The following is a 25,160-nucleotide window of genomic DNA, read 5'->3' as shown; positions in this document are numbered from 1 at the left end:
TGTTGTACAACTGACTAGGTATCCCCCTTTCCTTTCTGTTGTACAACTGACTAGGTATCCCCCTTTCCGTTCTGTTGTACAACTGAATATATTTTTGAATATACTGAATATATTTTTATTTTTAATCCCAGCCTCCGTCCCCTCGGGAGGCCTTTTGCATTTTGGTAGGCCGTCATTGTAAAGAAGAACTTGTTCTTATCAATCAAATCAATCAATTCATCAAAGGTATTTATAAAGCACTTCTCACATCAGTTGATGTCATAAAGTGCTGTACAGAAACCCAGCCTAAAACCCCAAACAGCAAGCAATGCAGGTGTAGAAGCACGGTGGCTAGGAAAAACTCCCTAGAAAGGCCTAAACCTAGGAAGAAACCTAGAGAGGAACCAGGCTATGAGGGGTGGCCAGTCCTCTTCTGGCTTTGCCAGGTGGAGATTAAAACAGTACATGGCCAAGATGTTCAAATGTTCATAAATGACCAGCAGGGTCAAATAATAATAATCACAGTGCTTGTAGAGGGTGCAACAGGTCAGCACCACAGGAGTAAATATCAGTTGGATTTTCATAGCCAATCAGCTAGTTAAATAAAGGTTAAATCACATCAAATTCCTCCACTTGACGTAGCTGTACAATGTAGCTTCTGTGATGACCTTTGAATTCCCTGGATAAATGTATTGTCTGTGCCAGTGTCGATGCAAATAGAGAGGGAGAGATGGCACAACACAGCAGTCCAGATCATGTTTAGCCTACTGGACTGTTCATGAGCTTGAAGAGTTTTAGTTGGTAACACTGGAAGCTAATTATGTAATTTGGTAAAAACAGCCATCAAGGCTTGTTTTTCAATTACATTATGCCAAATCTGATCTGCATTCTGGCTGTTGAGAGCAAGGACTTACAACCTCTTAGTCAATATTTTTTTTTTAAAGGGAAGGTTTTCTCATCAGAATATCCTGAAATACATAAGTGGAAAACCATTTGTCTCTGATGGTCTGTGGAGATTTCTCCTTCTGTTTGGAACACCTTCTGTTTGGAACTCCTTCTGTTTGGAACACCTTCTGTTTGGAACTCCTGTTTAGAACTCCTTCTGTTTGGAACTCCTTCTGTTTGGAACACCTTCTGTTTGGAACTCCTTCTGTTTGGAACTCCTTCTGTTTGGAACTCCTTCTGTTTGGAACTCCTTCTGTTTGGAACTCCTTCTGTTTGGAACTCCTTCTGTTTTTGGAACACCTTCTGTTTGGAACTCCTTCTGTTTGGAACACCTTCTGTTTGGAACTCCTTCTGTTTGGAACTCCTTCTGTTTGGAACTCCTTCTGTTTGGAACTCCTTCTGTTTGGAACTCCTTCTGTTTGGAACTCCTTCTGTTTGGAACTCCTTCTGTTTAGAACTCCTTCTGTTTGGAACTCCTTCTGTTTGGAACTCCTTCTGTTTAGAACTCCTTCTGTTTGGAACTCCTTCTGTTTGGAACTCCTTCTGTTTGGAACACCTTCTGTTTGGAACTCCTTCTGTTTGGAACTCCTTCTGTTTGGAACTCCTTCTGTTTGGAACTCCTTCTGTTTGGAACTCCTTCTGTTCGTGTTTCTTATCACAGACACAATGTAGCATTGTGAAATATATTAAAATATAGTACCATCCATAAACTATTTTTATCAGTTTACGTTTCCACTATATATATATATATATATATATATATATATATATATATATATATATAGGAGGTGTGGTATAGGGCCAATATACCATGGCTATGGGCTGTTCTTAGGCAAGACACTGTGCCTGGATACAGCCCTTAGCCATGGTATATTGGTCATATACCACAAACCCCGAGGAACCTTATTGCTATTATAAACTGGTTACCAATGAAATTAGAGCAGGAACAAGAAACGTTTTGTCATACCCGTCGTATATGGTCTGATATACCACGGATGTCAGCCAATCAGCATTCAGGGCTCGAACCACACAGGAGAAATATATATATATATATATATATATATATATATATATATATATATATATATATATATATATATATGCAATGACATTTTTTTTTATTTTTTCCAGATGTTGTGTTACAGCCTGAATTTGAAATGGATTAAATAGAGATTTTATTGTCACCGACCTACACACAATACCCCTTAATGTCAATGTAATTATTTTTACAAATGAATTAAAGAATAGAAACTGAAATTTCTTGAGTCTGTAAGTATTCAACCCCTTTCTTATGGCAAGCCTAAATAAGTTTAGGAGTAAAATATTTGCTTAACAAGTCAGATAATAAGTTGCATGGCAATAATAGAGTTTAAAATGGTGTTTTAATGACTACCTCATCTCTGTGCCCCACACAATTATCTGTAAGGTTCCTCAGTCGAGCAGTGAATTTCAACTGAAAAAATTGAAACCGCAAAGACCAGGGAGGTTTTCCAATACCTTGCAAAGAAGGGCACCTGTTGGTAGATGTGTACAAATTAAAAAGGCAGACATTGAATATCCCTTTGAGCCTGGTGAAGTTATTAATTACACTTTAGATTGTTTATCACTACACCCAGTCACGACAAATATACAGGCGTCCTTCTTAACTCAGTTGCCAGAGAGGAAGAAAACCGCTTAGGGATTTCACCATGAGGCCAATGGTAACAGTTAGAGTTGAATGGCTGTGATAGGAGAAAACTGAGGATGGATCAACAATATTGTAATTACTCCACAATACTAACCTAAATGACAGAGTGAAAAGAAGGAAGACTGTTCAAAATAAACCTATTCCAAAACATGCATTCTGTTTGCAACAAGGCACTAAAGTAATACTGCAAAAATCCAATACAACACATTATTGTGTATCACTGTCACGTTCTGACCTTTATTTCCTTTGTTTTGTCGTTATTTAGTATGGTCAGGGCGTGAATTGGGGTGGGCAGTCTATGTTTGCTTTTCAATGATTTTGGGATTTCTATGTTTCGTCCTAGTATGGTTCTCCAATCCTTCTCGCTTCTCCTCCTCAGATGAAGAGGAGGAAAACCCTTATAGAAACACCCACCAACCAAGGACCAAGCGGCATGGTAACGGGCAGCAGCAGCAGCGGCCAGCATCACAAGACTCATGGACATGGGAGGACGAGTTGGACGGAAAAGGACCCTGGGCAGAGCCAGGGGAATATCGCCGCCCCAAAGCAGAGCTGGAGGCAGCGAAAGCAGAGAGGCAGCATTACTAGGAGCTGGCACGGCAGCGCGGCTCGAAGCCCAAGAGGCAGCCCCAAAAATGTATTGGGGGGTCGCACAGGGAGAGTGTGGCAGAGTCAGGAGTCAGACCTGAGCCAATTCCCCATGTTTACCGTAAGGAACCAGAGCCGGTCAGGGCGGTGTTGGAGGTGAGCGAAGCAGAGACAGTGAACGAGTTAATGGGGAAATTGGAGGAGAGAGTTATGAGGGAGGTGCTGTGTTTGTGCATGAGGCACAACATTCGCCCAACGGAGCGTGTCGGGGATTAGATGGCACCTGGGTCAGCTCTCCATACTCGCCCTGAGGTGCTTGCTAGTCGTCTGGTGAAGACTGTGCCAGCCTCACGCACCAGGCCTCCGTGTTATGCGGTGGAACGCACGGTGTCCCCAGTACGCGTGCTTAGCCCGGCGCGCTACATCCCAGCTCCCCACATCTGCCGGGCTATGGTGAAGATCCAGCCAGGATGGATGGTGCCAGCCCTGCTCTCAAAATCTCCAGTGTGCCTTCACGGTCCGGTCTATCCAGTGCCACCTCCACGCACCAGCCCTCCGGTGGCAGCCCCCCGCACCAGGCTGTCTCTCCGTCCTTTGTCTACAGGTGCTCCCGCCTGTCCAGAGCTGCTAGAGTCTCCCGCCTGTCCAGAGCTGCTAGAGTCTCTCCCCGCCTGCCTCCAGAGCTGCTAGAGTCTCCCGCCTGTCCAGAGCTGCTAGAGTCTCCCGCCTGTCCAGAGCTGCTAGAGTCTCCCGCCTGTCCAGAGCTGCTAGAGTCTCCCGCCTGTCCAGAGCTGCTAGAGCTGCCAGTCTGTCCTGAGCCGTCAGTCAGCCAGGACCTGCCAGAGCCGTCAGCCAGCCAGGAGCTGCCAGTCTGTCCTGAGCCATCAGTCAGCCAGGACCTGCCAAAGCCGTCAGCCAGCCAGGACCTGCCAGAGCCGTCAGCCGGTCCTGAGCTACCCTTCAGTCCTGAGCTACCCCTCAGTCCCAAGCTGCCCCTCAGTCCCGAGCTGCCCCTCAGACCAGTGGGGCCCTTTAGTAGGGTTGCCAGTCCAAGGTCGGTGGCGAGGGTTGCCGTTCCTAGGAGGACACTAAAGAGGACAAAGACTATGGTGGAGTGGGGTCCACGTCCTGCGCCAGAGCCACCACCGTGGACAGATGCCCACCCAGACCCTCCCCTATAGGTTCAGGTTTTGCGGCCGGAGTCCGCACCTTGGGGGCGGGGGGGGGGCGGCATCTGTCAAATCAAATCAAATCAAATTTATTTATATAGTCCTTCGTACATCAGCTGATATCTCAAAGTGCTGTACAGAAACCCAGCCTAAAACCCCAAACAGCAAGCAATGCAGGTGTAGAAGCACGGTGGCTAGGAAAAACTCCCTAGAAAGGCCAAAACCTAGGAAGAAACCTAGAGAGGAACCAGGCTATGTGGGGTGGCCAGTCCTCTTCTGGCTGTGCCGGGTGGAGATTATAACAGAACATGGCCAAGATGTTCAAATGTTCATAAATGACCAGCATGGTCGAATAATAATAAGGCAGAACAGTTGAAACTGGAGCAGCAGCACAGTCAGGTGGAAGTTGAAACTGGAGCAGCAGCATGGCCAGGTGGACTGGGGACAGCAAGGAGTCATCATGTCAGGTAGTCCTGGGGCATGGTCCTAGGGCTCAGGTCCTCCGAGAGAGAGAAAGAAAGAGAGAAGGAGAGAATTAGAGAACGCACACTTAGATTCACACAGGACACCGAATAGGACAGGAGAAGTACTCCAGATATAACAAACTGACCCCAGCCCCCCGACACATAAACTACTGCAGCATAAATACTGGAGGCTGAGACAGGAGGGGTCAGGAGACACTGTGGCCCCATCCGAGGACACCCCCGGACAGGGCCAAACAGGAAGGATATAACCCCACCCACTTTGCCAACGGTCCACGGTGGTGGCTCTGGCGCAGTACGTGGACCCCACTCCACCATAGTCACTGTTTCTGATTGGGAACCATATTTAGGTAGCCTGTTTTGTGTTGGGTTTTGTGGGTGGTTGTCTTCTGTCTTCATGTGTCTGAACCAGACAGAACTGTTTCGGTTTTTCCACATTTGTTGTTTTGGTATTTTGTAGTATTCACTTTTATGGTCTTTATTAAACAAGATGAACACTAACCACGCTGCGCTTTGGTCCTCTCCTTCGTCCACAGAAATCTGCCGTTACAATCACTCTCCATATTTTCAAGCATAGTGGTGGCTGTATGTTATGGGTATACTTGTAATTGTTAAGGACTGGGGAGTTTCTCAGGATAAAAAAGAAATGGAATGGAGGTAAGCACATTTGATTACCAAGAAGACAGTGAATGCTCCTGAGTGGCCGAGTTTCAGTTTTGACTTAAATCTGCTTAAATCTATGGCAAGACCTGAAAATGGTTGTCTCGCAATGATCAACAACCAATTTGACAGAGCTTGAAGAATAATAAATAAATAAAAAGGCATGTGTTTCACAATCTAGGTCTTAGAAACTTACCCAAACAGACTCAATGCTGTATTCAGTGCCAAAGGTGATTCTACAAAGTATTGACTAGGAGGTGTAAGTATTTCTGTATTTCATTTTCAATACATTTTCTATAAAAAAAAATATGTTTTCACTTTGTCATTATGGGGTATTGTGTGTAGATGGGTGAGATTTAAAAAATATATTTAATCCATTTTGAATTCAGGCTGTAACACAACAAAATGTGGAATAAGTCAAGGGGTGTGAATACTTTCTGAAGGCACTGTACATACACTGAGTGTACAAAACATTAGGAACCCCTGCTCGACATAGACTGACCAGGTGAATCCAGGTGAAAGCTATGATTCCTTATTGATGTCACTTGTTAAATCCACTTCAATCAGTGTAGATGAAGGGGAGGAGACGGGTTAAAGAAGGATTTTTAAGCCTCGAGACAGTTATGACTCAAGTTGTGACATGGATTGTGTATGTGTTCCATTCCGAGGGTGAATGGGCAAGACAAAAGATTTAAGTGTCTTTGAACAGGGTACGGTAGTAGGTGCCAGGCACACTGGTTTGAGTGTATCAAGAACTGCAACACTGCTGGGGTTTTCACGCTCAACAGTTTCCTGTGTGTATCAAGAATAGTCCACCACCCAAAGGACATCCAGCCAACTTGACCACAACAGTGGGAAGTATTGGAGTCAACATGGGCCAGCATCCCTGTTCCTAATGTGGAACGCTTTCGTCATCTTGTAGAGTCCATTCCCCAACAAATTGAGGATGTTTTGTCACACAAAAGTGTCAACTCAATATTAGAAAGGTGTTCCTAATGTTTAGTATACTCTGTGTACTTTCAGTGTGTGTATATAATATACATATACAGTATATACACTACCTCATAGAAATGTCCTTGTTTTTGAAAGAAAAGCACATTTTTTTGTACATTAAAGTAACATACATCTATCAGAAATATAGTGTAGACATTGTTAATGTTGTAAATGACTATTGTACCTGGAAATAGCAGATTTTTTTGTGGAATATCTACACAGGTGTGTTTTCAGCAACCATCACTCCTGTGTTCCAATGGCACATTGTGTAAGTCAATCCAAATGTATCACTTTAAAACGCTAATTGATCATTAGAAAACCCTTTTGAAATTATGTTAGCACAGCTTAAAACTGTTGTGCTGATTTAAAGAGGCAATAACACTGGCCTTCTTTAGACTAGTTGAGTATCTAGAGCAACAGCATTTGTGGGTTCGATTACAAGCTCAAAATAGTCAGAAACAAAGACCTTTCTTCTGAAACTCGTCAGTCTATTCTTGTTCTGAGAAATGAAGGCTAGTCCATGCGAGAAATTACCAAGAAACTGAAGATCTCGTACAGCGCTGTGTACTGCTCCCTTCACAGAACAGCGCAAACTGGCGCTAACCAGAATAGAAAGAGGAGTGGGAGGCCCCGGTGCACAACTGAGCAAGCGGACAAGTACATTAGAGTGTCTAGTTTGAGAAACAGACGCCTCAAGTCCTCAACTGCCAGCTTCATTAAATAGTACCCGCTAAACACCAGTCTCAATGTCAACAGTCAAGCGATGACTCCGGGATGCTGGTCTTCTAGGCTGAGTTGCAAAGAAAAAGCCTTATCACAGACTGGCCAATAAAAGATTAAGAGGGGTAAAATAACACAGACACTGGACAGAGGAACTCTGCCTAGAAGGCCAGAGTCTTCTTAATTAAAGTAATATTGGACTGTAGTTTCTCTTTGCTTATTTGAGCTTATTTGACCTACCTTGTCACAACACAACTGATTGGCTCAAACGCATTAAGAAGGAAATAAATTCCACAAATTCACTTTTACAAGGCACACCGGTTAATTGAAATGCATTCCAGGTGACTACCTCATGAAGCTGGTTGAGAGAATGCCAAGAATATGCATAGCTCTCATCAAGGCAAAGGGTGGCTACTCTGACATATCTCAAATATAAATATATTTAGATTTAACACTTTTTCTTTAGTACATGATTCCATATGTTTTATTTAATAGTTTTGCTGTTTTCACTTTTATTCTACAATGTAGAAAATAGTAAAAAATAAAGAAAAACGCTTGATTGAGTAGGTGTGTCCAAACTTCTGCCTGGTCCTGTATGTGTGTATGTACACTACATGACCAAAAGTATGTAGACACCTGCTCGTCGAACATCTCATTCCAAAATCATGGGCATTAATATGGAGTAGGCTTTCCACTAGATGTTGGAACATTGCTGCGGGGACTTGCTGCCATTCAGCCACAAGAGCATTAGTGAGGTTGGGCACTGATGTTGGGCAATTAGGCCTGGCTCGCAGTCTGCGTTCCAATTCACCCCAAAGGTGTTTGATATCGACAAATAATTTCTGTATGGACCTCAATTTGTGCACGGGGCATTGTCATGCTGGAACAGGAAAGGGCCTACCCCAAACTGTTGCCACGAATTTGGAAGCACAGAATCATCTAGAATGTCATTGTATGCTGTAGCATAACAGTTTCCCGAACCATGAAAAACAGACCCAGACCATTATTCCTTCTCCGCCAAACTTTACAGTTGGCACTATGCATTTCGGGCAGGTAACTCCAGCCGACGCTTGGCATTGCGCATGGTGATCTTAGGCTTCTGTGCGGCTGATCAGTCATGGAAATCCATTTCATGAAGCTCCAGACTAACAGTTATTGTGCTGACGTTGCTTCCAGAGGCAGTTTGGAACTCGGTAGTGAGGGTTGCAACTGAGGACAGATGATTTTTACGCGCTACGGGCTTCAGCACTTGGCGGTCTCATTCTGTGAACTTGTGTGGTCTACCACTTCGAGGCTGAGCCGTTGTTGCTCCTAGACGTTTCCACTTCACAATAACAGCACTTACAGTTGACCAGGGCAGCTCTAGCAGGGCAGAAATTTAAAGAACTGAATTGTTGGAAAGGTGGCATCCTATGACGGTGCCACGTTGAAAGTCACAGCTCTTCAGTAAGGCCATTTTACCGCCAATGTACTGTATGTCTATGGAAATTGCTGTGTGATTTTATATACCTGTCAGCAACTTGTGTTGCTGAAATAGCCGAATCCACTAATTTGAAGGGGTGACTATATACTTTTATATAGTGTATGTACAGTTGAAGTCAGAAGTTTACATACACTTTAGCCAAATACATTTATACTCAGTTGATCATAATTCCTGACATTTAATCCGAGTAATAATTCCCAGTTTTAGGTCAGTTAGGATCACCACTTTATTTTAAGACTGTGAAATGTCAGAATAATAGTAGAGAGAATGATTTATTTCAACTTTAATTTCTTTCATCACCTTCCCAGTGGGTCATAAGTTTACATACTCTCAATTAGTATTTGGCAGCATTGCCTTTAAATTGTTTAACTTGGGTCAAACGTTTCGGGTAGCCTTCCACAAGCTTCCCACAATACATTGCGTGAATTTTGGCCCATTCCTCCTGACAGAGCTGGTGTAACTGAGTCAGGTTTGTAGGTCTCCTTGCTCACACATGCTTTTTCAGTTCTGCCCACAAATGTTCTATAGGATTGAGGTAAGGGCTTTGTAATGGCCAATCAAATACCTTGACTATGTTGTCCTTAAGCCATTTTGCCACAACTTTGGAAGTATGCTTGGGGTCATTGTCCAGTTGGAAGACCCATTTGCGACCAAGCTTTAACTTCCTGACTGATGTCTTGAGATGTTGCTTCAATATATCCACATAATTTTCCTGCCTCATGATGCCATCTATTTTGTGAAGTGCACCAGTCCCTCCTGCAGCAAAGCAACCTCACAACATGATGCTGCCACCCCCGTGCTTCACAGTTGGGATGGTGTTCTTCGGCTTGCAAGCCTCCCCTTTTTCCTCCAAACATAACAATGGTCATTGTGGCCAAACAGTTATTTTTTTGCTTCATCAGACCAGAGGACATTTCTCCAAAAAGTACAATCTTTGTCCACATGTGCAGTTGCAAACCATAGTCTGGCTTTTTTATTGCGGTTTTGGAGCAGTGGCTTCTTCCTTGCTGAGCGGACATTCAGGTTATGTTGATATAGGACTCGTTTTTACTGTGGATATAGATACTTTTGTACCGGTTTCCTCCAGCATCTTCACAAGTCCTTTGCTGTTCTGGGATTGATTTGCACTTTTCGTACCAAAGTACGTTAATCTCTAGGAGACAGAACGCGTCTCCTTCCTGAGCAGTATGACGGCTGTGGGGTCCCATGGTGTTTATACTTGAGTACTATTGTTTGTACAGATGAGTGTGGTACCTTCAGGCGTTTGGAAGTTGCTTTCAAGGATGAACCAGACTTGTGGAGGTGTCCAATTTCTTTTCTGAGGTCTTGGATGATTTCTTTTGATTTTACCATGATGTCAAGCAAAGAGGCACTGCGTTTGAAAGTAGGCCTTGAAATACATCCACAGGTACACCTCCAATTGACTCAAATTATGTCAATTAGCCTATCAGAAGCTTCTAAAGCCATGACATCGTTTTATGGAATTTTCCAAGCTGTTTAAAGGCACAGTCAACTTAGTGTATGTAAACTTTTTATCCACTGGAATTGTGAAACAGTGAATTATAAGTGAAATAATCTGTCTGTAAACAATTGCTGGGAAAATGACTTATGTCATGCACAAAGTTGATGTCCTAACCGACTTGCCAAAACTATAGTTTGTTAACAAGACATTTGTGGAGTGGTTGAAAAACAAGTTTTAATGACTCCAACCTAAGTGTATCTAAACTTCTGACTTCAACTGTATGTACAGTATGTATGTATGTATGTATGTATGTATGTATGTATGTATGTATGTATGTATGTATGTATGTATGTATGTATGTATGTATGTATGTATGTATGTATGTATGTATGTATGTATGTATGTATGTATGTATGTATGTGTGTATGTATGTATGTATGTATGTATGTATGTATGTATGTATGTATGTATGTATGTATGTATGTATGTATGTATGTGTATGTATGTATGTATGTATGTATGTATGTATGTATGTATGTATGTATGTATGTATGTATGTATGTATGTATGTATGTATGTATGTATGTATGTATGTATGTATGTATGTATGTATGTATGTATGTATGTATGTATGTATGTATGTGTGTGTGTGTGTGTGTGTGTGTGTGTGTGTGTGTGTGTGTGTGTGTGTGTGTGTGTGTGTGTGTGTGTGTGTGTGTGTGTGTGTGTGTGTGTGTCTTTCAGATGTATGTATGTATGGTTTGTATGTATGTTTGTATGTGTATGTCTTTCAGAGGGTTTGGGTTTAAAGCAGAAGTCAATTTTCAGATGGACTTTGTGTGCAATTGACCAATAAAATTATCTTAATTTTAATACGTTCTTTCACCAGAACATCAGCTTCTGTTAACATTAGTGTTGTGTGTGTAAAAAGGTTACACATATTACAGACAATCATCTCAACAAATGTTGCTCTGTAAGGGTAGGGGAGTGTGAGATTAGAGCAAATCAAATGTTATTGGTCACATACACATGGTTAGCAGATGTTATTGGTCACATACACATGGTTAGCGGATGTTATTGGTCACATACAGGTCACATACACATGGTTAGCAGATGTTATTGGTCACATACAGGTCACATACACATGGTTAGCAGATGTTATTGGTCACATACAGGTCACATACACATGGTTAGCAGATGTTATTGGTCACATACAGGTCACATACACATGGTTAGCAGATGTTATTGGTCACATACAGGTCACATACACATGGTTAGCAGATGTTATTGGTCACATACACATGGTTATCAGATGTTATTGGTCACATACACATGGTTAGCAGATGTTATTGGTCACATACACATGGTTATCAGATGTTATTGGTCACATACACATGGTTAGCAGATGTTATTGGTCACATACACATGGTTAGCAGATGTTATTGGTCACATACACATGGTTAGCAGATGTTATTGGTCACATACACATGGTTAGCAGATGTTATTGGTCACATACACATGGTTAGCAGATGTTATTGGTCACATACACATGATTAGCAGATGTTATTGGTCACATACACATGGTTAGCAGATGTTATTGGTCACATACACATGGTTAGCAGATGTTATTGGTCACATACACATGGTTAGCAGATGTTATTGGTCACATACACATGGTTAGCAGATGTTATTGGTCACATACACATGGTTAGCAGATGTTATTGGTCACATACACATGGTTAGCGGATGTTATTGGTCACATACACATGGTTAGCAGATGTTATTGCAAGTGTAGCGAAAAATGCTTGTGCTTCTAGTTCCCGACAGTGCAGCAATATCTAACAAGTAATCTAACAATGTCACAACAACTGCCTTTATACGCACAAATATAAGTAAAGGAATGTGATAATGACATATCCATATAAATATGTGATGGGGAATGTGTTTAGTTAATCTCTTGTATGAAAGCACAACATCGACATCAAAGCAATCATCTGGAGAGAGAATCTCGTTTTTACGAATTTACATTTTATTCAGTTAAGTTGTCATCAAAATACAATTAATAAGACGTAGCCTAATGAATCTCCTTTATCAATTAATTTTCTGTACAAATAATGACGAAGGCGTTGACTCAAAATAAAATCTACCTGCAGAAGTAGGAATGAAATCATTGATTCATTTGACAGCATAATATCCCCTCTCTGCCCTCAACCCTTCGGTCCTAACAGTCGGGGTCGGGGATGTGTGGCCTATTCCCACGCACCCCCGCCTCTCCTCCACCGCCCTTCTTGTGCCTCTGCCAAAATATGTGAAACGCAATCCTAGCTCTGGTCACAGAGAGCAGTTATTTTAAAACTTCAAACTCAGCCACCTCGATACGACCATGCGTAATGACACTAAGATCCACGAACTCAACTGACAGATGTCCGCTTTAATTAGGGATCAAAACTAAAATGATCAACCGCCTCCTAGCTTGGAGTTCACGTTCGATCCACGTTCGGTAGTTTGCTGTCCTTTCTCCGCTTGCGCGTCTCCAATGTCTCTCCCGGTAGTTCTCCCCGGATCGTGTTGCTCTGTAACCAGGGTTCCGCTGGCCTCTCAGTTGGCAGACCCGACGTTCAGGATCCGGCCGCCCCGCTGCATATCTGCCTCTCGCATGCCTGGTTCTCAGTCGAGGCTGCTCCCAGCGCTGCTCCCCGGCCGCCCGCTGCTCTCCCTCGGATTACTGCAGCTGGTTCTCGGCTGCTCCATGGTCGCGCTCTCCTTCGGAGCTCTCTCCCTCAGTAGCTCTCCACCCATCCGAAACTCATGCCCTTTCTGGGCTGGGTCTTCAGTGAGTATAGTTGCATTCTAGGTTTGTTAACAACACCCACAGATAATGAATTAATAAAATGGCAGTATTTGAATGACTCTCCGTGTTCTTGGTCTATGATAGCTACTCTTATCAACAGGTAGTGTAGCAGTTCTGGAACTATTACGCAAATGACACTCTGGTTAGGGGGATTTAGCCAATCAAATCCACCAGAAACAGACATGATCGTGCTCTAGCCTGGTGTCGTATCTAGACGCTATTTTAGATTGTCCCGTAGTATAAGGCTACGTGTGTGTTGACAGGTGACATTATTTTAGGGTGGTTTATGTTGGTAACACCTGCAGTAGGATACTATGTGAGTGGACCTGGTTGTCAGAAATGACTTGGTAGAAATAAAGTTTCAATCCAAATCTGTCTCTTTATAAATCAGTCAGTCCAAATAAGGGATGACTACTGTCCTATTGTCATGAATGTCAGTATCAGGGTCAAGGGCTATAGCCTAGTTATTACTCACCAGTACCACTAGGCATTTCCTGGTCTGTGACTGTCTTCACCCCCCAGGAAGCTAATCTCAAATCCCCACATTGTGGCTAATGTTTCTCTTGGAAAACACATTCTGATGTAGGACTACTTGTTCTGAACCAAACCCGGAGCTTTGATATTTATTTCTCCAGGGTGTCCATCTTGGTTGATGTCCTAAATTGTACCCTATTCCCTACATAGTGTAATCTTTCTGGACCCTGGTCAAAAGTATTGCACTAAATAATAGGGAATAGGGTGTCATTGTGGGATACAACCCCTGGTCTTTCTCCATCTTGGTTTATATAATAGTGTAATAAAAGGCTAGATTGCTTGTTGAGCATCCCTTCCTGCTGCCTGATATACATCTCCTCTCAGACCCATCGATTCTAACCTGGTTATGAGGAGAAACCTTATCGCCTCACGACTCCTAAAATACTTTATAATGCTCTCCCTCTCTCTGCAACAGACTGATCTCAGGTCACCCATGCTTTAATTTAGAGAAGACAGAGAATTGTAGCCTACAACAGAGTTTAGAGAAGACAGAGAAGTGTAGCCTACAACAGAGGTTAGAGAAGACAGACAATTGTAGCCTACAACAGAGTTTAGAGAAGACAGACAATTGTAGCCTACAACAGAGTTTAGAGAAGACAGACAATTGTAGCCTACAACAGAGTTTAGAGAAGACAGACAATTGTAGCCTACAACAGAGTTTAGAGAAGACAGACAATTGTAGCCTACAACAGAGTTTAGAGAAGACAGACAATTGTAGCCTACAACAGAGTTTAGAGAAGACAGACAATTGTAGCCTACAACAGAGTTTAGAGACGACAGAGAATTGTAGCCTACAACAGAGTTTAGAGAAGACAGACAATTGTAGCCTACAACAGAGTTGAGAGAAGACAGACAATTGTAGCCTACAACAGAGTTTAGAGAAGACAGACAATTGTAGCCTACAACAGAGTTTAGAGAAGACAGAGCTACAGTGTAAGGACCAGTTATAAGCATTTTACATAGGCCTAACTAGTAGTATGGATTCACTTGTTAAGAATCTATATAGGCCTTATAAAGGGTTCATTAAGCATTGAACATCGTTGTTCTTTTAAAATGGGACTGTGCATTGTACAATGACTTCTCTAACATCTCTAAGTCTTTAACCCAGAGGTTACATGCTTGTCTAGCTACTACTGCTACTCAGACTAAATGCAATGGTGACTGTCAGGCCTGCCAAACCCCAAAATAATGCCACTGTTTAGTTGTAATCTGTTCAGCCACTGTGACAGACTACTTCAGTTAGGCATATTAGGCTCTTTCACTTTCATCAGAAAATACTTCTGGAGAGAAACTGACATTTTGCAGATTCTACTGGTAGCAAACAGATTGAGCACAATTTTTTTTTTTTTTTTGTTCCTCCCAAGAATGTGAAATGATTAAAGAGTATTCTGAGATATTGTACGGTTTTCCAACTGATCTATAGGGACTACTGTAGGGTTTTCACACTGATCTATAGGGACTACTGTAGGGTTTTCACACTGATCTATAGGGACTACTGTAGGGTTTTCACACTGATCTATAGAGACTACTGTAGGGGTTTCACACTGATCTATAGGAACTACTGTAGGGTTTTCCCACTGATCTATAGGGACTACTGTAGGGTTTTCCCACTGATCTATAGGGAGTACTGTAAGGTATTCCAACTGATCTATAGGGACTACTGTAGGGTTTTCCCACTGATCTATAGGGAGTACTGTAAGGTATTCCAACTGATCTATAGGGACTACTGTAGGGTTTTCCCACTGATCTATAGGGAGTACTGTAAGGTATTCCAACTGATCTATAGGGACTACTGTAGGGGTTTCACACTGATCTATAGGGACTACTGTAGGGTTTTCCCACTGATCTATAGGGAGTACTGTAAGGTATTCCAACCCAGACAGGATGACCACAACAGTGAATCAACCCACTCAGGTGACGCACCCCCTCCAGGGACGGCATGAGAGAGCCCCAGTAAGCCAGTGACCCAGCCCCTGTAATAGGGTTAGAGGCAGAGAATCCCAGTGGAAAGAGGGGAACCGGCCAGGCAGAGACAGCAAGGGCGGTTCGTTGCTCCAGAGCCTTTCCGTTCACCTTCCCACTCCCGGGCCAGACTACACTCAATCATATGACCCACTGAAGAGATGAGTCTTCAGTAAAGACTTAAAGGTTGAGACCGAGTTTGCGTCTCTGACATGGATAGGCAGACCGTTCCATAAAAATGGAGCTCTATAGGAGAAAGCCCTGCCTCCAGCTGTTTGCTTAGAAATTCTAGGGACAATTAGGAGGCCTGCGTCTTGTGACCGTAGCGTACGTGTAGGTATGTACGGCAGGACCAAATCAGAGAGATAGGTAGGAGCAAGCCCATGTAATGCTTTGTAGGTTAGCAGTAAAACCTTGAAATCAGCCCTTGCTTTGACAGGAAGCCAGTGTAGAGAGGCTAGATATGATCAAATTTTTTGGTTCTAGTCAGGATTCTAGCAGCCGTATTTAGCACTAACTGAAGTTTATTTAGTGCTTTATCCGGGTAGCCGGAAAATAGAGCATTGCAGTAGTCTAACCTAGAAGTGACAAAAGCATGGATAAATTTTTCTGCATCATTTTTGGACAGAAAGTTTCTGATTTTTGCAATGTTACGTAGATGGAAAAAAGATGTCCTTGAAATGGTCTTGATATGTTCTTCAAAAGAGAGATCAGGGTCCAGAGTAACGCCGAGGTCCTTCACAGTTTTATTTGAGACGACTGTACAACCATTAAGATTAATTGTCAGATTCAACAGAAGATCTCTTTGTTTCTTGGGACCTAGAACAAGCATCTCTGTTTTGTCCGAGTTTAATAGTAGAAAGTTTGCAGCCATCCACTTCCTTATGTCTGAAACACATGCTTCTAGCGAGGGCAATTTTGGGGCTTCACCATGTTTCATTGAAATGTACAGCTGTGTGTCATCCGCATAGCAGTGAAAGTTTACATTATGTTTTCGAATAACATCCCCAAGAGGTAAAATATATAGTGAAAACAATAGTGGTCCTAAAACGGAACCTTGAGGAACACCGAAATTTACAGTTGATTTGTCAGAGGACAAACCATTCACAGAGACAAACTGATATCTTTCCGACAGATAAGATCTAAACCAGGCCAGAACATGTCCGTGTAGACCAATTTGGGTTTCCAATCTCTCCAAAAGAATGTGGTGATCGATGGTATCAAAAGCGGCACTAAGGTCTAGGAGCACGAGGACAGATGCAGAGCCTCGGTCCGATGCCATTAAAATGTAATTTACCACCTTCACAAGTGCCGTCTCAGTGCTATGATGGGGTCTAAAACCAGACTGAAGCATTTCGTATACATTGTTTGTCTTCAGGAAGGCAGTGAGTTGCTGAGCAACAGCCTTCTCTAAAATTTTTGAGAGGAATGGAAGATTCGATATAGGCCGATAGTTTTTTATATTTTCTGGGTCAAGGTTTGGCTTTTTCAAGAGAGGCTTTATTACTGCCACTTTTAGTGAGTTTGGTACACATCCAGTGGATAGAGAGCCGTTTATTATGTTCAACATAGGAGGGCCAAGCACAGGAAGCAGCTCTGTCTGAGCAGCTCTCAGACTACTGTAAGGTATTCCAACTGATCTATAGGGAGTACTGTAAGGTATTCCAACTGATCTATAGGGAGTACTGTAGGGTTTTTCCCACTGATCTATAGGGAGTACTGTAAGGTATTCCAACTGATCTATAGGGACTACTGTAAGGTATTCCAACTGATCTATAGGGACTACTGTAAGGTATTCCAACTGATCTATAGGGACTACTGTAAGGTATTCCAACTGATCTATAGGGAGTACTGTAAGGTATTCCAACTGATCTATAGGGACTACTGTAAGGTATTCCAACTGATCTATGGGGAGTACTGTAAGGTATTCCAACTGATCTATGGGGAGTACTGTAAGGTATTCCAACTGATCTATAGGGAGTACTGTAAGGTATTCCAACTGATCTATAGGGACTACTGTAAGGTATTCCAACTGATCTATAGGGAGTACTGTAAGGTATTCCAACTGATCTATAGGGAGTACTGTAAGGTATTCCAACTGATCTATAGGGAGTACTGTAAGGTATTCCAACTGATCTATAGGGACTACTGTAAGGTATTCCAACTGATCTATAGGGACTACTGTAAGGTATTCCAACTGATCTATAGGGACTACTGTAAGGTATTCCAACTGATCTATAGGGACTACTGTAAGGTATTCCAACTGATCTATAGGGACTACTGTAAGGTATTCCAACTGATCTATAGGGAGTACTGTAAGGTATTCCAACTGATCTATAGGGACTACTGTAAGGTATTCCAACTGATCTATAGGGACTACTTGTCACGTTCGTTGAATGGAGGAGACCAAGGCGCGATATGAATACATCTTCTATTTATTAATGAAGACGAACACTAAACAAACTATACAAAATAACAAAACGAACGGGAAGCTAAATATAGTGCTGACACAGGCAACTAACACATAGACATAGACAATAACCCATGAAATACCCAAAGAAGATGGCTGCCTAAATATGGTTCCCAATCAGAGACAACGATACACACCTGCCTCTAATTGAGAACCAATCTAGGCAACCATAGACCTACATAAACACCTAGATGGTACACAACCCCATAAACCTACAAAACCCCTAGACAGTACAAAAACACATACATCACCCATGTCACACCCTGACCTAACCAGAACAATAAAGAAAACAAAGAATACTCAGGTCAGGGCGTGACAGTACTGTAGGGTTTTCACACTGATCTATAGGGAGTACTGTAGGGTTTTCACACTGATCTATAGGGAGTACTGTAGGGTTTTCACACTGATCTATAGGTCCTACTGTAGGGTTTTCACACTGATCTATAGGGAGTACTGTAGGGTTTTCACACTGATCTATAGGTCCTACTGTAGGGTTTTCACACTGATCTATAGGGAGTACTGTAGGGTTTTCACACTGATCTATAGGTCCTACTGTAGGGTTTTCACACTGATCTATAAGGGCCTACTGTAGGGTTTTCACACTGATCCATAGGGCCTACTGTAGGGTTTTCACACTGATCTATAGGGCCTACTGTAGGGTTTTCACACTGATCTATAGGGCCTACTGTAGGGTTTTCACACTGATCTATAGGGCCTACTGTAGGGTTTTCACAGTGATCTATACGGCCTACTGTAGCGTTTTCACACTGATCTATAGGGACTACTGTAGGGTTTTCACACTGATCTATAGGGAGTACTGTAAGGTGGTGTATGCTTCTCATGGTCTTTGTAGATGTCAAGTAGGCCAATGCACTACTACATTTGTGAAAAGTGAGTAATATTGTGTGAAAAACATGGCAACTTCTCCTGTTTAAAGTCCTTTTTTTAATGTGCACCAGCAAATCACTCCTCAGCCAACATACCGACTCACACAGCATACTGCCATGTTCCAGGAAATCTGTGTAAGGGAGTTATGGTCTGTTGAGTGACTCTGTAGTTATTGTTGGGAAGTGTGGTGCTGTAGCCTTCAGAGGAAGCTGAAGGAAGCAGGCACTCTCTGCTTTGGTTCATTATGTCAGAGTAAGTCAGAAAACATTAATTCAACCTTAGACAACATTCACACAACCTTTTGACAACATTCAGAAAACATTCATTCAACCTTAGACAACATTCACACAGCCTTCAGACAACTTTTTTTAACAACATTCCAACAACTTTAAACAACATTCCCACAACCTTAGACAACATCCACACAAAATGTACACAACCTTATATTTGACAACATTCTCACAAGTCAATATTCACCTCAGCTGAACCTAAACAACCCTAATTGAAAACATACTGCACATGGACTTCAAGAATCTATAGGTGAAACTCTCTGAAATGGATATAATACCATAACAATCCAATGACAAGCAGGGCAGCTCAGTCCATACAAGAACTGTTAGTGGTGAGACTCATATACGCGCAGCGGTCTAAGGCACTGCATCTCTGTGTAAGCGGCGTCACTACAGTCCCTGGTTCGAATCCTGGCTGAATCACATCTGGCCGTGATTGGGAGTCCCATAGGGCGGCGCACAGTTGGCCCAGCGTCGTCCGGGTTAGGCCGTCTTTGTAAATAAGACTTTGTTCTGAACTGACTTGCCTAGTTAAATAAAATAATATATATGCAGCAGCCACATATTGAGTCAATTATCCACTGGATGAGGTGGGGAGACGAGGGGAGACGAGGACGCAGAGAGAGGCTTTGTCTCAAATGGTGTCCTATTCACTCTACTCCCATGAGCAGGGTAGTGCACTATGTAGGGGATGGGGCTCTGGTCAATGTAGTGCACTATGTAGGGGATAGGGCTCTGGTCAATGTAGTGCACTATGTAGGGGATAGGGCTCTGGTCAATGTAGTGCACTATGTAGGGGATAGGGCTCTGGTCAGTGTAGGGGATAGGGCTCTGGTCAATATAGTGCATTATGTAGGGGATAGGGCTCTGGTCAGTGTAGTGCACTATGTAGGGGATGGGGCTCTGGTCAATGTAGTGCACTATGTAGGGTATAGGGCTCTGGTCAATGTAGTGCACTATGTAGGGGATATGGCTCTGGTCAGTGTAGGGGATAGGGCTCTGGTCAATATAGTGCATTATGTAGGGGATAGGGCTCTGGTCAGTGTAGTGCACTATGTAGGGGATAGGGCTCTGGTCAATGTAGTGCACTATGTAGGGGATAGGGCTCTGGTCAATGTAGTGCATTATGTAGGGGATAGGGCTCTGGTCAGTATAGTGCACTATGTAGGGGATAGGGCTCTGGTCAATGTAGTGCACTATGTAAGGGATAGGGCTCTGGTCAGTATAGTGCACTATGTAAGGGATAGGGCTCTGGTCAGTATAGTGCGCTATGTAGGGGATAGGGCTATGGTCAGTATAGTGCAATATGTAGGGGATAGGGCTCTGGTCAATATAGTGCACTATGTAGGGAATAGGGCTCTGGTCAATGTAGTGCATTATGTAGGGGATAGGGCTCTGGTCAGTATAGTGCACTATGTAGGGGATAGGGCTCTGGTCAGTATAGTGCACTATGTAAGGGATAGGGCTCTAGTCAGTATAGTGCACTATGTAAGGGATAGGGCTCTGGTCAGTATAGTGCACTATGTAGGGGATAGTGTGCAAACGGAGTAGGCACACCGGGAGATGCAAGATTCCATCCCCCAAAACCCACTGCAGCGGTGCTGTCACTAGATGCTCATTTATTACCAGTGGATTTAATCATGTGGATTGGCTTGACAAGAATCTGGTCAGAGTATTTGGAGGAGGAGAAGTCTCAGTTGGTCTTCTCTGGAGAGAGACTGTCTGTCCAGTACTTTAATTAACAGGCCTGTTTTTGATGGTATTGGAAACGACTTGGATCATACTACTATCTACTAGAAGAGTAAGACCAGAGCCTTTTTAAGATCATCAGACCCACTGGGACTATAGAGATCATCCAGATATAGGCCTGTGTGTTTCTGTGTCTATGAAAGGTGGTTCCAGTCCCTGTGTCTATGAAAGGTGGTTCCAGTCCCCTGTGTCTATGAAAGGTGGTTCCAGTCCCTGTGTCTATGAAAGGTGGTTCCAGTCCCTGTGTCTATGAAAGGTGGTTCCAGTCCCTGTGTCTATGAAAGGTGGTTCCAGTCCCTGTGTCTATGAAAGGTGGTTCCAGTCCCTGTGTCTATGAAAGGTGGTTCCAGTCCCTGTGTCTATGAAAGGTGGTTCCAGTCCCTGTGTCTATGAAAGGTGGTTCCAGTCCCTGTCTATGAAAGGTGGTTCCAGTCCCCTGTGTAAATGAAAGGTGGTTCCAGTCCCTGTGTCTATGAAAGGTGGTTCCAGTCCCTGTGTCTATGAAAGGTGGTTCCAGTCCCTGTGTCTATGAAAGGTGGTTCCAGTCCCTGTGTCTATGAAAGGTGGTTCCAGTCCCTGTGTCTATGAAAGGTGGTTCCAGTCCCTGTGTCTATGAAAGGTGGTTCCAGTCCCTGTGTAAATGAAAGGTGGTTCCAGTCCCTGTGTCTATGAAAGGTGGTTCCAGTCCCTGTGTCTATGAAAGGGGTTCCAGTCCCTGTGTCTATGAAAGGTGGTTCCAGTCCCTGTGTCTATGAAAGGTGGTTCCAGTCCCTGTGTCTATGAAAGGTGGTTCCAGTCCCTGTGTCTATGAAAGGTGGCTCCAGTCCCCTGGGTGTATGAAAGGTGGTTCCAGTCCCTGTGTCGGTAGTGTCAGATAGTTCAGATAACTCTGGTTATATGAGAGCCATATCAGAACCACAATGAAGGAGCTGGGGAGAACAGGAAGCACGAAGATTTAGAGCACACACATTGACACCAGAGGATCATTTGTTAGTCCCCACGAGGTCAAATGCTTTTTCTAGGGCGTTTAGGGTTAAGGCTAGAATTAGTTTTAGGATTAGAATTACGTTAAGAGTTAGGAGCTAGGGTTAGTTTTGGGGATAGGAGCTAGGGTTAGGTTTAAGGTTAGGGTTAGTTTTAGGGTTAGGGTTATGATCTAGGGTTAGGTTTAAGGTTAGGGTTAGAAGCTAGGGTTAGGTTTTTGGGTTAAGGTTAGGATTAAAGTTAAGTTTAGGGTTTGGGTAAGAGTATGGGTTAGGGTTAGGGGTTAAGGTTAGGGAAAATAGGATTTTGAATGGGACTGAAATGTGTGTCCTCACAAGGTTAGCTGTACAAGACTGTGTGTGTGTTCATTAATGTGTGTGTGGTTGTGGGTGAGATTTATGTCTGTTTGTCTGTGGTATACAGGATGTATTGCTGACTGGTGTCTGTATGTCTGTGGTATACAGGATGTATTGCTGACTGGTGTCTGTATGTCTGTGGTATACAGGATGTATTGCTGACTGGTGTCTGTATGTCTGTGGTATACAGGATGTATTACTGACTGGTGTCTGTATGTCTGTGGTATACAGGATGTATTGCTGACTGGTGTCTGTATGTCTGTGGTATACAGGATGTATTGCTGACTGGTGTCTGTATGTCTGTGGTATACAGGATGTATTGCTGACTGGTGTCTGTATGTCTGTGGTACACAGGATGTATTGCTGACTGGTGTCTGTATGTCTGTGGTACACAGGATGTATTGCTGACTGGTGTCTGTATGTCTGTGGTATACAGGATGTATTGCTGACTGGTGTCTGTAAGTCTGTGGTATACAGGATGTATTGCTGACTGGTGTCTGTATGTCTGTGGTATACAGGATGTATTGCTGACTGGTGTCTGTATGTCTGTGGTATACAGGATGTATTGCTGACTGGTGTCTGTGGTATACAGGATGTATTGCTGACTGGTGTCTGTATGTCTGTGGTACAGGATGTATTGCTGACTGGTGTCTGTATGTCTGTGGTATACAGGATGTATTGCTGACTGGTGTCTGTATGTCTGTGGTACACAGGATGTATTGCTGACTGGTGTCTGTATGTCTGTGGTACACAGGATGTATTGCTGACTGGTGTCTGTATGTCTGTGGTACACAGGATGTATTGCTGACTGGTGTCTGTATGTCTGTGGTACACAGGATGTATTGCTGACTGGTGTCTGGGTTCTTCTTCTTGTTCTCCTCCAGGTGATCCTGTCAGGGATCGTTGGCCTCACAACATGGAGGAGACCCATGCTGCTGCTGGTAGGCTATACATCACAGACATTTATATATGAGAGAACTGTACTGTACTGTACTGTGTATATATATATATATATATATACATGAGGAGGTGTGGTATATGTCAAATATATCCCGGCTAAGGGCTGTTCTTAAGCACGACGCAACACAGAGTATATTGGTATATTGGCCATATATCACAAACCTCACAACATGGAGGAGTGCATTATTGCTATTATAAACTGGTTACCAACGTAATTAGAGCAGTAAAATGTTTTGTCATACCCGTTGGTATACGGTCTGGTAGGGTTCAAACCACCACAGTTTAGAATTGTTTATGTTTACATGATTACGACAACAAAGGATTCAACGTCTATATGAACTGAACAGTGAGAATGTTTCTACAAGCCTGCAGGAAGGCTATATATGTCCAGGGATACCTCAGAAACAGCCATGTCAATAGACCATCATGTTCCTCTAGTTAAATTAATATGACCATTTTGCCTCTGTGTTTCCTGATTACGATCTACTCGTCGTCACGTCCTGAGAATGCCATCCGTTTAGCCATAGAGGTTTGGTTTGGTCTATTCTGTGGTGCCATGAAAAACAGCTGGGACAAATCCTCAGTAAGCACTGCAATTATAGTGTTAAGTCAGCCATGTCTGCCAGGATGTAAGTGTTCAGAGGTTATACATTTTAGTGCCTTGCGCAAGGGCACAGACAGATGTTTCAGCTAGGTAGCTCGGGATTTGAACCAGCGATCTTTCAATTACTGGCCCAACGCTCTTAAACCACTAGGCTACCTGCCGCCCATGCTTATCTCTAGTTGCTAGAGGGGTTGCTAGACCGCTTGTGACTAAATGGCCACGCTAGAAACGACCAAATCGGCAACAAATATGTTGAGCATCTACAGTGAGCTGCAAAAGTATTGTGACACATATTTGGGGGTTTTGGCTCTGTACTCCAGCACTTTGGATTTAAAATGATACAATTTTTATTTATTAAAAAAAAAAAAAAATTCACCTTTATTTAACCAGGTAGGCTAGTTGAGAACAAGTTCTCATTTGCAACTGCGACCTGGCCAAGATAAAGCATAGCAGTGTGAACAGACAACACAGAGTTACACATGGAGTAAACAATTAACAAGTCAATAAAACAGTAGAAAAAAAGGGGAGTCTATATACATTGTGTGCAAAAGGCATGAGGAGGTAGGCGAATAATTACAATTTTGCAGATTAACACTGGAGTGATAAATGATCAGATGGTCATGTACAGGTAGAGATATTGGTGTGCAAAAGAGCAGAAAAGTAAATAAATAAAAACAGTATGGGGATGAGGTAGGTGAAAATGGGTGGCTATTTACCAATAGACTATGTACAGCTGCAGCGATCGGTTAGCTGCTCAGATAGCAGATGTTTGAAGTTGGTGAGGGAGGTAAAAGTCTCCAACTTCAGCGATTTTTGCAATTCGTTCCAGTCACAGGCAGCAGAGTACTGGAACGAAAGGCGGCCAAATGAGGTGTTGGCTTTAGGGATGATCAGTGAGATACACCTGTTGGAGCGCGTGCTACGGATGGGTGTTGCCATCGTGACCAGTGAACTGAGATAAGGCGGAGCTTTACCTAGCATGGACTTGTAGATGACCTGGAGCCAGTGGGTCTGGCGACGAATATGTAGCGAGGGCCAGCCGACTAGAGCATACAAGTCGCAGTGGTGGGTGGTATAAGGTGCTTTAGTGACAAAACGGATGGCACTGTGATAAACTGCATCCAGTTTGCTGAGTAGAGTGTTGGAAGCAATTTTGTAGATGACATCGCCGAAGTCGAGGATCGGTAGGATAGTCAGTTTTACTAGGGTAAGTTTGGCGGCGTGAGTGAAGGAGGCTTTGTTGCGGAATAGAAAGCCGACTCTTGATTTGATTTTCGATTGGAGATGTTTGATATGAGTCTGGAAGGAGAGTTTACAGTCTAGCCAGACACCTAGGTACTTATA

At 43.1% G+C, this 25,160-nt stretch overlaps 1 protein-coding gene across 1 annotated transcript in view; it reads left to right on the top strand.

Moving 5' to 3' along the window:
- Nucleotides 1-12,300: 12,300 nt before the first annotated feature.
- LOC112236936 (protein FAM189A2) overlaps nucleotides 12,301-25,160 on the top strand; it is a 53,238-nt gene continuing 40,378 nt past the window's right edge. Inside the window, exons 1-2 of the mRNA XM_042331302.1 lie at nucleotides 12,301-13,001; nucleotides 23,137-23,193. Coding sequence (XP_042187236.1) covers nucleotides 12,705-13,001; nucleotides 23,137-23,193 — 354 coding nt within the window. The 5' untranslated portion in view covers nucleotides 12,301-12,704. The remainder of the gene's footprint in view (nucleotides 13,002-23,136; nucleotides 23,194-25,160) is intronic.

The sequence above is a fragment of the Oncorhynchus tshawytscha genome, linkage group LG12 (genome assembly GCF_018296145.1).
Source record: "Oncorhynchus tshawytscha isolate Ot180627B linkage group LG12, Otsh_v2.0, whole genome shotgun sequence".
In the NCBI taxonomy this organism is placed as follows: domain Eukaryota; kingdom Metazoa; phylum Chordata; class Actinopteri; order Salmoniformes; family Salmonidae; genus Oncorhynchus; species Oncorhynchus tshawytscha.
The sequence above is the reverse complement of the archived record's forward strand: the minus strand, read 5'-3'. Positions and strand labels throughout refer to the sequence as shown.